Source organism: Neophocaena asiaeorientalis, unplaced genomic scaffold (assembly GCF_003031525.2).
Source record: "Neophocaena asiaeorientalis asiaeorientalis breed wild unplaced genomic scaffold, Neophocaena_asiaeorientalis_V1.1 scaffold100, whole genome shotgun sequence".
In the NCBI taxonomy this organism is placed as follows: domain Eukaryota; kingdom Metazoa; phylum Chordata; class Mammalia; order Artiodactyla; family Phocoenidae; genus Neophocaena; species Neophocaena asiaeorientalis.
This window is the reverse complement of record NW_020173955.1, coordinates 2,836,282-2,852,797: the sequence shown is the minus strand read 5'-3', so window position 1 is coordinate 2,852,797 and position 16,516 is coordinate 2,836,282. Positions and strand designations below refer to the sequence as shown.

Below are 16,516 nucleotides of genomic sequence, written 5' to 3'. Positions count from 1 at the left end.
TTTTTTAACAGCAAGCTCCTAATACCCACTAAAATGATAATCGTTGAATTATTAAATTCCAGACTATCCAAAGACTTATCTGAATTTACCATTTACCAAGTTAGTCATTTTAATTAACTACCGGAGTTGTCAGACACAACCAAGCTTCAGGCTGGTCTGCTGAAGTTCTTTCTCCAGATGTGAAGGAGCTCCCCCCAGCTGCTTTCATAACACTTTTGTGAAATACACAAAAGAAAGATGGTTGAGTGTGATACCAGATTACAGAGGCCCAATTTGTGGTCCACCTTAAGGGTTTGGCCTTCCTCCAAAGGCAATCAGAAGTCATGAAAGCTTTTATAAAGGAGTGCCTGACAAGTTTAAAAAGATCACTAGCTATATATATAGTGTATGCAGAATTGACTGGAAGGTGGCTAAAGCAAGGATGGACACTAGTTAGATTTTACACCACTCATGGTGCAAGACAATGCTTGTTGATCAGGGTAGAGGCAATAAAGATGTTTTAAACCACTGGAAAAAGACTTACTAGTTATGAATCCTTCTTGTACAAGTAAGATCTGCTACATTTTTATTTTTAGAAGGAATCCCAATTAACACAACTGGTTATTCTTGGAGAAAGGGATTAGCATGAGAAAGACTTTCATTTTTCACTTTTCTTCTGTATTGTTAACTTTTCAATCAGCATATATATTATTGTAAGCAGGGATTTATCAGGGTGATGAGCATACTGGGCCATTTTTCCTTCTCAATACTTCTGTTAAAAAACTAACAGAAAACTTAAAAGTACCCAGGATTAAGCCCATAAGGAAGTTAACAGGTAAGTGCGAAGTCTTCTTTCCCTTCCTATACCGATTTCTCAAGAGGATCAGAGGTAACAGAGGTTGTGAGGGCAGGGCAGTGGGGGTAATGCAGGAGCACAATCAATTAATCTGCCCTTTGAAACCATATTTTTAATGTTTTCATCAAACTGTGTCAATACAATTTGAAGCAAATGCCAGCTGGAAAACCAGGCCCAGAAATTCATAAAGGAAACAATCTTCCAAACAACAAGGAATGCCAAGGTGCTCTTCCACTCCAGCTGCGCTATTAGTGGCCATGATGGTGCCAGTCAGCCAGTGTTATCCATGTTACCGACTGTTTACCTGAGAAGAGAAAAACTCAGATTTCAAAACCTGTAAGGACAGAATTTTAAGGATGGAAGATGTTTAAGGTGGTTATCCAAATCTCCCTATTTTTATAGGTGAAAAAAGACTAGAAGTATGAACTGTTTTCACCCAGACTAGCACACTAACAACATTTACTGCCCCCTACCCCAACTCTTCAAAAATATGCCTTTTTGACCTTGTAGGGAAATTCACGACCTGTATATACTTACCACATCATCAATTTTCAGAATGCTCCGGACAGTTTCAGTTGCTAGAGTCAGTGCACTGACTGAAACCAGCAGAGGCTGGACAACCAGTTCCTCCAGTATGTTGGAAATACCACCCTGCAAACCAGTACAAGTTGCTATTAGTGTTTGTAACTGATCCATATCACCAACTACAGTTACCAGTAAACCTCAAGGCCTCTCAAACTTAGTTTTCCCTTAGTCTAGTCAAGAGTAAGATACTCTCTACTAAGCTCTTCTCTACACTGTAGCTTGTATTTCAACTAAAATTTGGAAAAATTGAATTCCAAGCCTAACTCCAAAACAATTCCTTGTAAGCATCTTTTAGTTAAAAATACCCTGGCAAAGGGCCTTCCCTGGTGGCGCAGTGGTTAAGAATCTGCCTGCCATTGCCGGGGACATGGGTTCAATCCCTGGTCCAGAAAGATCCCACGTGCTGGCCCGCGCACTACAACTACTGAGCCTGCGCTCTAGAGCCTGCGAGCCACAACTACTGAGCCCATGTGCTGCAACTGCTCAGGCCCGCGCGCCTAGAGCCCATGCTCTGCAATGAAAAGCCACCACAATGAGCCTGTGCACTGCAACAAAGAATAGCCTTCACTCGCCACAACTAGAGAACGCCCACGTGCAGCAATGAAGACCCAACACAGCCAAAAATAAATAAATAAAAAATAGGGGCTTCCCTGGTGGCACAGTGGTTGAGAATCTGCCTGCTAATGCAGGGGACACGGGTTCAAGCCCTGGTCTGGGAGGATCCCACGTGCCGCGGAGCAACTGGGCCCGTGAGCCACAACTACTGAGCCTGCGCATCTGGAGCCTGTGCTCCGCAACAGGAGAGGCCATGATAGTGAGAGGCCCGCGCACCGCGATGAAGAGTGGCCCCCACTTGCCACAACTAGAGAAAGCCCTCGCACAGAAACGAAGACCCAACACAGCAAAAATAAATAAATAAACTCCTACCCCCAACATCTTAAAAAAATGTATTAAAATATAAAAAAATAGAGTATCCTGGCAAAAATTACGTAGATCATAATTATTAAAAATTATGAGATTTGTTTGCTGTACACCTGAATCACAATATTATAAATCAACTATATTTCAGTTAAAGAAAAAAGTTATAAGATTTTAAATTATCTGATTCCCAATTCTGAATTTGGCCATATCTGCTCTACACCCTGCTTTTACGTCATTCTCACTTCCCACTTTTAGATTCCTACTGCCACTATCCTAGTCACCTTTATCCTAGGATTACTGGTGATGGTCCTAACAGGTGAACCTATCTCCCCATTCTTCCCTCCTTAAAATACTCTTTTCAGCACCTTAGCCTCTTGGTTAAAAAAACTTTAGTGGCTCCCAACTACTGGAATTAAAACACAAAAAAACACGAACACCCACGCCTGTCTCAACAACTTAAAGGACTCCTCATTCTAGCTTTTATCTGATCTTTCCAATCTTAAAGTCCACTGTATGACCATCATATAACCTCTGCTCTAGACAAAATGAGTAACTTCTTGGTCCCTCTTACCTGTAAACCACTGCTTCCCCATCTGAAACTTTTTCATTCCCTACCAACCAAGGCTGCAGCTTCATGAAACTTTCCCTAACCAGGTAGTGCCCTCCTTTGAGTTCTGTAACCATTCCAAAAATATCATCTTGGGTTGTCAATTTTTTTCCATTACATATTATTTGTCATCTCAATAAAAGGAGACATAAAACATTAATACAAAAGGGGAAATTATTATTGTTCTATGTGTTTACCCTATACAACTACACTAGGCTGGTGCTCACAACAGCAGCAATGGTTGACTACACACCAGGCATCTTTGTAAGAACTTTCTAATTAGTAATCCATTTAATCCTCACAGGCCTATGAGGGAACTATTAATAGTCCCTGTTTTTACAACCAAGAAAACTGAAGCACAGACTACGTAACTTGTTAAAAATTGTACAACCATTAGCTGGCAGACTTAATGAACAATACTTCTCACTTAAGGCATCATCTTCATTCTCACTAGATGGCATACATTAATTAACCTGCAGGTCTTATACTTAAATCCAAGGTTAACTCTATTTTTAATTACAAAGCCTTTCATTTGACAATTATGAAGCTTTTAGTATTTTATAATAATCAACATTTTCTGCAGTAACTAAAGATTAAATTATTACCTTTCGGACATTAATGCCTGTAGTTTTTTCTCCTTGGGCATGCCTGTTTCTTAGTTCTGTTACTGTAGAAATGGGATTCAGGCCAGCATTTTCAGCTAGTGTAGATGGAATGACCTCCATAGCATCTGCAAAAGCACGAACGCAGTAGGATTCCATACCACTCAATGTCCGTGAGTATTCAGTTAACCGCAGGGCCAATTCTATTTCTGGAGCACCACCTCCTGCAATAAGAGCCCTGAAATTCACAAATATATTTTTAGCTTATTTTATCCAACAGAAAGCTATTTTTTAAAAGTAATAACTTAGTATTTATACCTTAATAATAAAAATACCCAAGTTTTTATGTTCAAAATGTTACACAGTAATTTAATATTACCTCTTCTTCACTAAACAGCGAATAACACATAGGGCATCATGAATGGAACGCTCAGCTTCTTCAATCACCAATTTGTTAGAACCACGAACAACGATTGTAACTGTTTTTCCAGGGCTTGCACAGCCTGTAATCTTTAGTAAACAAACTCCTAATTAGGTATTTGAAGGATTAAAACAAATAAAAAAAAAAAGGCAAATAGAAGCTTAATTTTAATATTGTTACCTTGATCAGTTTGCCAGAACCATTTAAGCTGACCTCCTCAGCTAACTCAGCCGATCCCAGCATGTCAGCAGTGAACTGGTCAACATGAGCAACTGGTTTGGTTCCAATAGTCTGAGAAAAATAGTGGTATACACAAATTGAGAAGTCTGAATAGTGAACATTTTCACACATACAGATACTAAGAATATTTTACCTTACAAATGAATTCAATGTCTTCTCTTTCAATATCCTTAACCACCATAATCTTCATTTTGTTCAGGAAATGTAATGCAAGATCACTAAGAGCATCTCTAAAATACAAAATCAGTGATTATGTCAATACTAGGTTAGAAAAAAACTTTGCTGTTCAACTCCTTTTTTACGGTTTTAGTAATTTTACTGTTGTTTAAATAGCCAATGATTTAAAAAATTATTTGTGAAGGAAGATGCTTTAAACAGCTTACCAAGTTTATGACCTCAAAATTCTTAAATAAGATTTCTAATGAATATTTAAAACATATCCCAACGACACCATTTGTAAAACACACAATAAACATTATGTCATCATTTTTCTTAATACTAAATAAGTATAACTGATAATTAACAATCGATGCTTTATGAATTTAGAAATTAAGTATGATGTAATTCAAGACTCCACAAATTCATACACTTTTACACAAATTACCTGCAATGATCCTCCTGACAACCCTTGATACTGAAGGGCAGATATTACTATCCTTGTTTTCCAAATAAGCACACTGAGCTTTGAGAGCAGTTTATTCAAGGTTACTAGCTATTACATAACTTGTATTTAGAACCAGGTATTCCAACTTTTCATCAAGGTTTCTATATCAAGAGCATCCATAATACTTTCTGGCATAACATATTAATATAGTACATGAGAATGTGTCTACCTATTACAAGAAAACACTGAAAACAAACAAAAAAGGGATCAGTTCAAACTTTGGAGAATTCTTCCAATCCATGGACTATCCAGCATTCCCCCCAAAAGAACTTCTAAAATTTCAAGGCAAGCTATTGCATGGACCTTTAAATAAATGCCTCTAAAATTTTAGCTAGCTAATTAATTTTAGACTAAAGTTAGGTTTTTACTTGAGAGTGAGGATCTTGGTCTAGAAGGATAATATATCCCACATTTAAATGATCATAACAGGAAGAGAACTCACTTTAGATCATTTACCAGAATACAACAATACCCTAAAATGCAGATTCATTCCAGATTTCTAGTGGTTTACCCACCTCGAATGTTTCTTAAAAAATTGCTAGAAGGGATTCAAAATCAATTATCATTAAGAGGTGAACAAAATAAATAGCCCCACACCTTAGAATAGACTTCTGTATGAGAAGAACATTACATCCTGTTTTCTTAATTTGCTTCACTAAATTTAGAATATAGGCTCTCTCCTCTCGAAGTACTCGGTCCATCTGGACGTAGTCAGAAACTACTATTTGATTGTCCATCTGTTCAGGAAAAGGACGTATTAGTAATTTGCATTTTAAGAGTCCTTAAGCAAAAAAGTGAGACTTTGAATGAAAATATTATGTATAGTATAAATTCAACCAAAATCATACAAGAAATTATAGACACGCACAGAAAAAATTCAGAAAAAGGAGTATACACAAAACTTAACTCAGGTTTTTTACTTTCATCTATACAAATTGCTGTCTTATTTTTTACAAGTCCATTTTTGGTGATCATAAAACATAAGAATGATTATCCTATTTCATGAATGTCAGTTCTTTTCATATGAATTTACGCATTACTGAAATATCAATAATTTCAGTTGCAACCTTTTTACTCTATGAATTGTTAAAAAAACTGGTGTGCTGAAAGGAACTACGAAGGACAAATACTGTTATACAAAGACCTACAAAACAACGTTTTTATGTGGCTTAAAATCTGGGAAACAAACGACTCAACAGGAAACTTGTATGCCAACACAATCTAAAATGAGAGCAAACCTGAATGAGATGACAAAGATCAACCACTCCTTCAGGGGATGGTACTTATGACTGATAGATATGGGAATAATAAAAAATGGTGGTTTTCGGAGTATGGGTAATAAACTGGTTTTAAAGTTCCATTGTGCAAACATAAAGACAAAAGATCTGTCTGCTAGGGAAGGATGGGTAAAGGTTTCTGTTCTCAGAAAGCTAGAAAGAATCTGGAAAGTCCATTTATACTATCACTTTCACATAACCTATTTTTATTGTTTCATAGACATCCCTATCATTATTTGTCTTCATTTGTGAAGTGAATGCTCAATTTCAGTAAATAGCCAACTGAGATTATAGATTTATCGTGTGTGGCATCCAACATTTTCTACTTTTATCTAAATTTTACTAATTATTTTTAGATCCTTGCTTTTTATCACTGGTATCAGCATTTTCTATTTTTATAAAAAGAAAAATTTCATTATTAAAAAGTCAAACACCTAAGGAATCATTTCATTTGGTTTTACTTACATCTGTTTTGGGAGCAGATAAGCAGAACTGAATAAGCCCAATCTTAGCCTTTTCCACCCTGGTTATACCAGAATTTGCCACCTTTTGAGTAAGAACCAGACCTTCCACCAACTCACAGTCATCAATTGTCCCACTAAGAAAAAAGAAAACGAAATAGTTATGAAGGAGCGGAAGTCTTCAAGTTTAATAGATTACTAACAGATTAAAAATCATCAGTCTGATAAAATGTGCTTCAGCCTCACTCACATTTATTAGTGCCCCATTCCTGAACCTCTCCAATCACACCACTGCCCTGCCATCATCAGGGAATATAAACAAATTCTTGAAATTCCCACATTAACACAAGTTGTCATGAAAACAAAACAACCAAATGTATGTGACTTTCACCTATGTACTTTTCATTTAACTTATTTATTTTTGGCAAGAGCTTATGTTTACTTTCAAAATTAATTTTTATTAAAGTTATAATTAGAGATGCTTACCCAAGTTTTTTAACTATTTTAACATCTCTAAGATCTACACTAGTAGCTGTGGCTGGGTCAATCACTTTCATCACTGCATTTACAGTCATTGGAGAAAGGAGACTTGAATATTGAGAGACAACCTAGAATTATTAAAAAAGAAAATAAAGTCAGTGTCGTAACACAAAAAGTCCTAGTTTTTTAATGATAAAGGTATTCAAGAAGTAATCTCAATCATTTTTTTGGCTGGGGTGGAGAGCATATGAGAAAACATTCCATATAAACTGTCTTTTCCACTCAGGTTTGTCAGTCACCATATAAAAACATATGCCTGTGTTCCTCTTTTATTAATATAGTAGTCAGGACTGGCTAGATTACTAGTAATTCTACAGGAAATCCAAAAGAACAAGTTAATTTTCTGCTGAGGTTTCCTATCTAAAATGAATTTATGATCAGATGTTATATATGTGCACCCCTATTACTGAGGGGCTGACAAAAATAGCTAATGGTTAACATTTATTGAGCATGTATTATATGTCAGGCAGTGGTTTTAGCACTGTACATTCATATATTCATTCAACCTTCAGATGAAAAACCTGAAACAGCTTAATTAAGTGGAGCCAGCATTAAACCCAAGCAGTCTAGGTTCTATGACCAATGCTTGTAACCACTATGATATTCTGTCTATATTAGTTCTGGGGACATTTATCAATAATATTACTTAACATCACTAATACTATCTAGCTTTCCACTTAATATATAAATAATGCTGATGGAAAGGAAAAAGAACGGGGTGGGGGTGTGACACACAACATAACAGAAAACAGGTGACATGAGTTCCCAAGAAATTTAAACTTACATCACTTCTTTAAGTTTGGTAAGAAAAGCAGCATAGATATTAGTAAGAGATGGACCATGATGGGCAGCCCTATCTTGGGTTCAAATCACAGCTCTACCTCTTATTAGTGGGTCTTGGGTAAGTTATATAACTTCACTAGACCTTTTCCCATCTGTAAAATGAAGATACTACAACTTACCTGAAAGCCTTGAAGGAGTAAATTTTACTTGAACTAATTCAGTTACACAAATTAGCTACCTAGTCACTCTTGAGAGTTAACATTTATGAACTGTACAGCATCAAAAATCACAGTGTAGGGACTTCCCTGGTGGCGCAGTGGTTAACTGAGCCCACGTGCTGCAACTATTGAAGCCTACGTGCCTAGAGCCCGCTCTCCTCAACAAGAGAAGCCAACGTAATAAGAAGCCCACGCACTGCAACGAAGAGTAGCCCCTGCTCGCCGCAACTAGAGAAAGCCAGCAGGCAGCAGTGACAACCCAACGCAAAATAAATAAATAAAAATAAAAATCACAGTTGTGCTTCTTAATGAACCTTAAACTGTAATTTTACAATGATCCCATAGTGCTTGTCTCACCTTTGAGTTCAATGAAGTGGCTGCACTATTTAACAAAGTTTCTCTGTCACTCAGTTCCACAGGTCGAGACATGTCAGTCAAGATTTCAATACCCTTTTCCAAAGCCTTCTGGAATGACTCAGAAATGATGGTGGGATGAATCCCTGCCATTTGTGAAAGGTGAGTTATTTAATTGTAACAGATAAACTTAAAATTTCTCTGTTCATTAAAATTTCAAAGTAGTCATAAATTTTAAATTAATCTTAAATAATAATGGTTTGAATAACCTTAACCACTAATATGTCTAATATTTTTTAAGTTTCCATTTAATTTGGAATAGATCAATTACATACTCCTATGATATTTAAGACTAAAACCAATTTTTCACTTTTCAAAACTCTACAAATCTACATAATAATTAGAATAAGTGACTGGCGAGTCACTATGACATTTGGGCACCATTTACCAAAGCAGGAACCCATACTTTTTCTCCTAAATCACAGTTCTCATTTATATCTTAAGTTTAGTACACCACCAACCAGTCATTTTTGAAAAGGAAAATTTTATCAAGTTCCATTCAAAAGGAAACCTAGCCAAAACAAAAACAAATAAGAACAAACAACACCCCCCAAAACCAAACCCAGAAGCAAAAAGAAAAAAATTTCTAATTCATATGGTAAATGTACCAAAATTTAATCTAAAAATTCCTGCTTAAAAAATTCTGCTCCAAATTAAATTGTAAATCTCATATTACTTAATATTTTTTTGCCTTTATTCAGTAATAAAGCATGTCCTATGTTCTACCCACCTTTCTGAAGAAGCTTGGTACAGGAATCTAAGAGAGAGCCAGCAATAATGACCACTGATGTCGTGCCATCTCCTGCTTCTATATCCTGAGCCTTAGAAAGCTCCACCAGCTAAGTGAACAGAACATGCCAAATTGCTCAATGAGAACTATGAGAACCCAGTAACATCTAATTCAAATATAACATCAATGACCTTCACCATGAGGTTCACATATAGAATTTGACTATTATCAAAACTGTTAAGATTCAATATACTTGACTTCTGATTCGCTGTCCACCTTGGTCTCATTTAAAAATGACGACCTATATAGTTGTGGCATGCAAAATTCTACTTACATACTTTCTAACAAGCTATATTATGATTTCCAGTTCAGACTAAGGGTTGTAAATTTTTTCTTCCCAGTACTTAAGAGAACTATGGGTACCCTGTAGACTCAGAAGCTATGAAATGCAGCATTCAGATGAGAGAATATTGTCAGTTTGAAATCCCTGGCCAAGTTTATCTAAACTGACCCTGCATGAAGCATAATCTGATTCATTTTCAGTCATCTTTAACTAAGTAAAAGAGACTTTTTAACAGATAGGAACTTCTAAGGAATTTGTTTTTGCTGAAATGGTGACTTCTCACTTGACACTGCAATCACTATTATGATCTGTAGTTGAATTAGAAACTGTTTTTAAAAATAAATGTCAGTGCAAGTTTAAACACAAGATTTATTTTGCAAACAATTAAAATGATTTTGCTCTCTTTCAGTTAATACCCATTGAACTAATAATTTGTACAATTTCATGTTTTTCTCCCTTCCTCATATGTGTGGCACACTGCTGTGAACAAAGACAAGGACAGTCATGTTTTATTACAACTTGCAATGGAGAATATAATGCTAGACATACAATGTATCCTAAAAATATGCCTGTTTAGCATATAAAAGGAAAAATTTTCACCATGTTTTAAGCAATATCATGTGATCAAATAAGAAAAATTTAACTGTTTACCAAATATCAAACAATACACTTAAAAAACCCCCACAAAACCCTCACCTAAAAATTATACTTACCATTCTGGCTGCTGGATGTAACACCTGCATTTGTTTCAGAATGGTGGCACCATCATTTGTAATGGTCACATCACCTTTTCCATCTTGAATCTACAAAGTTTGGTTTTTTTAAAAGAAAGTTATATATTTCAAAAATTTTGTTTTCTTCATCCAGTATTGATGTGAAATCCTAAAAGCTCTACTAATTTGAACACTTCTTGTACAGAAGTTAACTTATGTTTGCATAGTGCTTAACTTCAAATTGTTTTCCCTTACATTGGTATAATGATTTAAGAAAACACAGTAATAGTCCAGCTTTGCAAATGAAACAGCTGGGTTTTTTCCTACATAAAAGTGAAGGAACTGAGACACCAAAAAAGGGATAGAAACGATATTATAAAGAATCATTATCATAAATAAAATATGAATTATAGTTAGGTCCCATTCATCCCAAAGTAATCTATCCCTTTCTGAACTCTCAAAGCCTTTCTAACACTTTACTTTTTAAACAGCACATCTTAACCCTCTATAGAGCGCTTGCAGTATGAACAGCAGCACTCAGTAAGTAATGAATGATTGAGCCTTTCACCATTTTATCCATTCCTTTCGGTCCAAGGCTTGTTCTAATAGCATCAGCAACGGCTGTAAACAGAAGAAAAAAATAAATCAAGACCCTTTAAAGAGCATTTCTACCCTCAAATAATCATTTTGGACTTATTAGAATATGGTGGACAATTCACCATGTTCACTGAAGAAAATTCAATGTCTAATAATAATCTACTGAAAACAGAGTAATTTTTTTACTCCTTTAATTGTACGACGCTTCACTTTTTGTTGTTAAAATCACTATACATAGCACTTGTACTCTGCATGTGGTAAAATAAATTTTGAGGGTTCACCTAATCTTCCTTTAAGTATCAAAATGGTATAACCTACTTATGCGCTCTGAATGAGGACTATATTATTTTCTCCATTCCTTAAAACAAGCCGCGATAATAGGACAACTATATAATTCGCTTATTTGTTTACTCTGTCTCTCCCAAATATAGTATAATTTCTGAGGGCAAAGACTTTTGTTTACTAATGTGAAGCTGGTATATGGATGGACCACAGTTTAAAAAACAGTAACAAAAACCCTCTTTGAACCCAAAACCGAATCAAACAAAAACCCCACAAAAAAACAAAACCTCAAAACCTTAACTAAAAAACCAAATCTAAAATCATAGTATTTTTTAAAATTTTTATTTATTTAAAAACTTTTGGCCACACCGTGTGGCATGCAGATCTTAGTTGTCTGAGCAGGGATTGAACCTGCGCTCCCTGCAGTGGGAGCACAGAATCTTAACCACTGGACCATCAGGGAAGCCCCTAAAATCAGTCTTTAGACATCATTACTATGTTATGAACCATCTCTGGATATATAGTCTACCACTCCATTCTTCTTATTACGTGTCCATGAGCATGTTTCTATTTTATTGATCCACTTATTATTTTCTAAGAGAAATTGTAATTGATGTACTTGATCCCCTTTACTGCGACAGGTCCAGGACAAACGATTAAATCTCCCCACCCTTTTTAAAAAAAAGATTTAATTTTATTTATTTTTGGCTACTTTGGGTTTTCATCGCTGCGCGTGGGGTTCTCTAGTTGTGGCAAGCGGGGGCCACACTTTGTTGTGGTGCGCGGGCTTCTTGTTGTGGTGGCTTCTCTTTGTTGCGGCACATGGGCTCTAGGTACGTGGGCTCAGTAGCTGTGGCACACAGGCTTAGTTGCTCCGCAGCACGTGGGATCTTCCCAGACCAGGGATTCAACCCATGTCCCCTGCACTGGCAGGTGGATTCTTAACCACTGCGCCACCAGGAAAGTCTGCCTTCCCCTTTCTCATATACCATTTCACCCCATATACAAAGGGCTAAGATAGTGCCCTATTTTTGTATACTCCACAACTAGCATAATGCTTCCCCTTCATTGTGTAAACAATGCATAATCTGGACTTCCCTGGTGGTGCAGTGGTAAAGAATCCACCTGCCAATGCAGGGTAAATGGGTTCTATCCCTGGTCCAGGAAGATCCCACATGCCGCGGAGCAACTAAGCCCGTGCGCCACAACAACTGAAGCCCACACACCCTAGAGCCTGCTCACCGCAACTACTGAAGCCCGCATGCCTAGAGCTCGTGCTCTGCAACAAAGACAAGCCACCGCAATGAGAAGCCTGCGCAATGCAATGACGAGTAGCCCTGGCTCGCTGCAACTAGAGAAAAGCCAGAAAAGCCTGTGCACAGCAACGAAGGCCTAATGCATCCAAAACAAAAAATAATAGTAATAATTTAAAAAATACATAATCTTAAAGAGGGTAAGAGAAAATATTTGGTATAGTTTAAGAATTATATTCTACTTAATTATTTCATAATTTGGGGCTGCATTTCCTAATTATTCAGCCATCCTTACGTGATTTTAGCGGACCCACATGGCCACAATTCTACAAGCAGACCAATTCATTTTAAGAATGCGTCCTTATATTCATCTATGTGAAGACTCCAGAAAGACACACATTGTGCAAAAAATAAAAAAATTCTAGACTGATTACCTCTCTGAAAGTGTTTGAAGTTTAACACACTGTGTAGTAGTACACAATTATATGTTAAATGACTTGTGCTGAATAGTACTAAACGACCACTACTACTTTTGTGTGTGTGGTTTTGATATCATCAACCAATGGTACTTAATATACTTTTTGGTTATTAGCAAAATAAAAAACTGGCTCCATGAATTATGCTAAAGATGCATCTGGCAAAAGCTTTTCTCAACCAGTTTGTAGGGTTTTGCCTGACTTGGACAGACTACGAGTGGCCCTTAGTTCCACAAGCTCTCCTCACTTAAGATGTAAGGGTCATGTTTATAGGTAAATAGATGGCCTTTTCTTCCTATATGCATACCTCCCTCGACCAGTTTTAATTCTCTGTGCACTGATGTTTCAAAAGCTACCAAAGTAAACGTCCCATCTTGTATCCTCCTTGTTCGTTGAAAATCTACCATATTATATAGCATTCTTGCCCACCCCCCTCCAACAGCCCCAGAATTTATCTAACATCTTGTTTCTAATGTAATAAATCTAAGTTTCAACTATGCTCCCTAGATAACTATCCACCAACTTTTATTTCCAGGTAAATATTCTCTCTTGAACTTCCAAATGACTCCTAAATTTACCCATCTGGTCATTCTGACCTCCTCAACTCATTTAGGCTCAAACGAGAACCTATTCTTTCTTCTTCCACCATCCTCCCTTCAGCGCACCTGCTTCTTTCAGCAGCAGCATCACACCCTCAGTCACCTAGACAAATAACCTCAAACATTTGTAAGGCTGTACTTTATATACATCTGGCTCTTCATATGCTTTCTCATTTAATCCTCACAGCAACCCTCCAAGTTAGGTACTATCTCACTACACTGAAGAACAATCTGTAGCTGCGCGAGTTGTTTTAAAACCCTTTCCAAGACACCAGGCCCTTCCAGATTCGGACCGACTTTACCTTTCCGATCTCACCTCTCATTTCTTCATGCACCTTATGCTCTAACCCGAATGAAATACTCACTGTAGCAAATACACATAACAGCAAGATCTCTAAGCATTTGTTCTCACTTTTCCTTCCAGACTCTTCCACCTCAACCCGACTTATCTTAATCCTCACAACTCCCTTTTTGAAAAAAAGGGCAACTTTCCCTCCCCGATTTTATAAGTAAGGAAACCTTGGTTAAAGGTCACAAAGCCACGAAGTAACGTAACTGAATGAAATCCAGGACTTCTTAAATTCCACCAAAGGCCAAACTGTTCTCTATTTGCTCGTTGCACGTGCAGAGAGGACATCAAAGCACAATGCGGCCTCATAATTATTCTCAAACAAGATGGGTCGGTTGGTTCCCCACATCCCAGTACAATGGGCCCCGCCCCAATCTAAGGCGCAGAGAGTTTACCCGAATTCGTTTCAATAACTGTACCGAAAGAAGCTTTTTAATAAGAACAAGAAAACTGAAAATTATTGTTCAAACATTCTACCAGTGGACCGCTGCATGCGGGCCTCGGCCCCTTTCTTAAATAGGATGAATGAATGCAGCACGGCCTGGCAAGAAAAACTATGGGCGTCAAAGACGCAGAATAGGGCAAGTCCAAAGGCCTCCATACTCGGGGTCGGAAATCATGGGCAGAAAACAGACAGGAGGATCCCTGCACTGAGCTTATTCTATGGGAGGCCCACAGGGGATCATCCGAAGGAAGAGAAAACGAATCATGCCCATCCAAGACTGGGAGTGAGAATGCACAGCTAAGCCCGGAGGGCCACGGCTTAGACCGGGCAGCGATACCTTTGGCCGCGGAGATGTTGCTGAAGCGGATCTGGGCCGGCTTATCGCGGTCCTGATAAGCGCTCTTCCCGCGGCCGCCGGCAGCCCCGGCGTGCGGCCCGCTCCGGGGGACTATGTTTTCCGGCATGGCAAGCTTGGACGGGTCTGCGTGAGCTCTGGGAGGGCGGATGGACGCGGATTCCGGCTGGCCCGGGACTAACGGTAAGCGCCCACCGTCTTCTCGAAGCTTCCGGAAAACTACGCCGGCGCCGGGAGGAGGAGGCGGGGAAAGGGGCCTCCTTGGAGGCCCGGCGCCGCCGTGACGTAGAAGGCTGCCCGCTGCATGCCGGGTGCGGGGTTCGCGCCGCGGATCTTGGGGCTGTTGGGAGCTGTTGGCCTGCGGCCCAGTGGGCGGTGGGCGGGCTCCTGGGAGGCAAAAAGGATCACCTGCGATTGAAAAGGCTGGAGTTGGGACATCTCATCTCCTTGGCCCTGAGGTCCCTTCTGTTAACTCAAGCTGGACCTGTCCGCTAGGTGTTGTAGCAGCCGGGAGTTACTCCTGGGTGGGTGGGGCAGGGCTGAGTCGGTTTTTACTGGCGGTAGACGTGTATTTTATTCAGTTTTATATATTTTGAAAGCGAGTTGGAAGAGAGGTTGGAAGGGGTGACTTCTTTCCCCCACTTTCTTGTTTTAATTGAGGTATAGTTGATTTACAACATTGTATTAGTCTCAGGTGTACAACTCAGTGATTAAAATTTTTCATGGATTGTACTCCGTTTAAAGTTATTATAGGGAATTCCCTGGTGTTCCAGTGGTTAGGACGCAGTGCTTCCACTTGAGGGGGCACGGGTTACATCCCTATTCTGGGAACTGAGAACCTGCAAGCCGTGTGGCGCAGACAAAAAAAAAAAAAAAAAACTATAAAATATTGACTATATTTCCTGGACTGTACAATACATATATCCCTGTAGCTTATTTATCTTATATGTCCTAGCTTCTGCCTCTTAATCCCCTATCCCTGTTTTGCCTCTCCCACCCTTCCCTGTCTCCACTGGTAAACACTAGTTTCTTTTGTTTGTTTTTTTAAATATTTATTTATTTATTTATTTTTGGCTGTGTTGGGTCTTCGTTTCTGTGCGAGGGCTTTCTCTAGTTGCAGCAAGCGGGGGCCGCTCTTCGCGGTGCGCGGGCCTCTCACTATCGCGGCCTCTCTTGTTGAGGAGCACAGGCTCCAGACGCACAGGCTCAGTAGTTGTGGCTCACGGGCCTAGTTGCTCCGCGGCATGTGGGATCTTCCCAGACCAGGATTCAAACCCGTGTCCCCTGCATTGACAGGGAGATTCTCAACCACTGCGCCACCAGGGAAGCCCACTAGTTTTTTTAAATTATGTATCTGTGAGTCTGTTTTTCTTGTTATATTCATTCATTTGTTTCAATTTTTAGATTCCACATATAAATAACATACAGTATTTGTCTTTCTCTGACTCATTTTACTTAGCATAATATCCTCTAGGTCCAATGCATGTTGTTGCAGATGGCAGAATTTCATTCTTTCTATGGCTGGGTAGTATTCCATTGTGTGTATATACCACATCTTCTTAATCCATTCATCTGTTGATGGACACTTACGTTGCTTCCATATATATATATATATATTTAAGAACATTTATTTTATTTCATATTTTTGGGCTATGTTGGGTCTTCGTTGCTCCACGCGGGCTTTCTCTAGTTGCGGGAGCTGGGGCTACTCTTCATTGCGGTGCGCCGGCTTCCATTGCAGTGGCTTCTCTTGTTGCGGAGCACGGGCTCTAGGTGCGTGGGCTTCTGGGCGTCCGTAGTTGTGGC

General features: G+C 38.6%; 1 protein-coding gene across 1 annotated transcript; it reads right to left on the bottom strand.

Annotated features, from left to right (window-relative positions):
• Positions 1-927: 927 nt before the first annotated feature.
• On the bottom strand, positions 928-14,963 carry CCT4 (chaperonin containing TCP1 subunit 4). Its single transcript, XM_024753016.1, has 14 exons — positions 14,693-14,963; positions 10,923-10,975; positions 10,355-10,444; positions 9,299-9,407; positions 8,512-8,654; positions 7,100-7,221; positions 6,618-6,750; positions 5,473-5,612; positions 4,345-4,441; positions 4,152-4,262; positions 3,930-4,060; positions 3,554-3,788; positions 1,373-1,486; positions 928-1,139 (listed from the first exon to the last, which is right to left on the bottom strand). The coding sequence occupies exons 1-14, from the start codon at positions 14,817-14,819 to the stop codon at positions 1,125-1,127; spliced, it is 1,620 nt and encodes a 539-aa protein (XP_024608784.1). The 5' UTR covers positions 14,820-14,963; the 3' UTR covers positions 928-1,124.
• Between the last annotated feature and the right edge of the window lie 1,553 nt (positions 14,964-16,516).

What these genes read in the sequence shown, in the direction of transcription:
- CCT4 (XM_024753016.1), bottom strand. Translation starts at nt 14,819, where the DNA reads ATGCCGGAAAACATAGTCCCCCGGAGCGGGCCGCACGCCGGGGCTGCC. An exon ending in CGAAAGGAATGGATAAAATG is followed by an intron (nt 10,445 to 10,922) that starts GTGAAAGGCTCA and finishes CAAACTTTGTAG; the next exon opens with ATTCAAGATGGAAAAGGTGA. An exon ending in TACATCCAGCAGCCAGAATG is followed by an intron (nt 9,408 to 10,354) that starts GTAAGTATAATT and finishes CTGTTCACTTAG; the next exon opens with CTGGTGGAGCTTTCTAAGGC.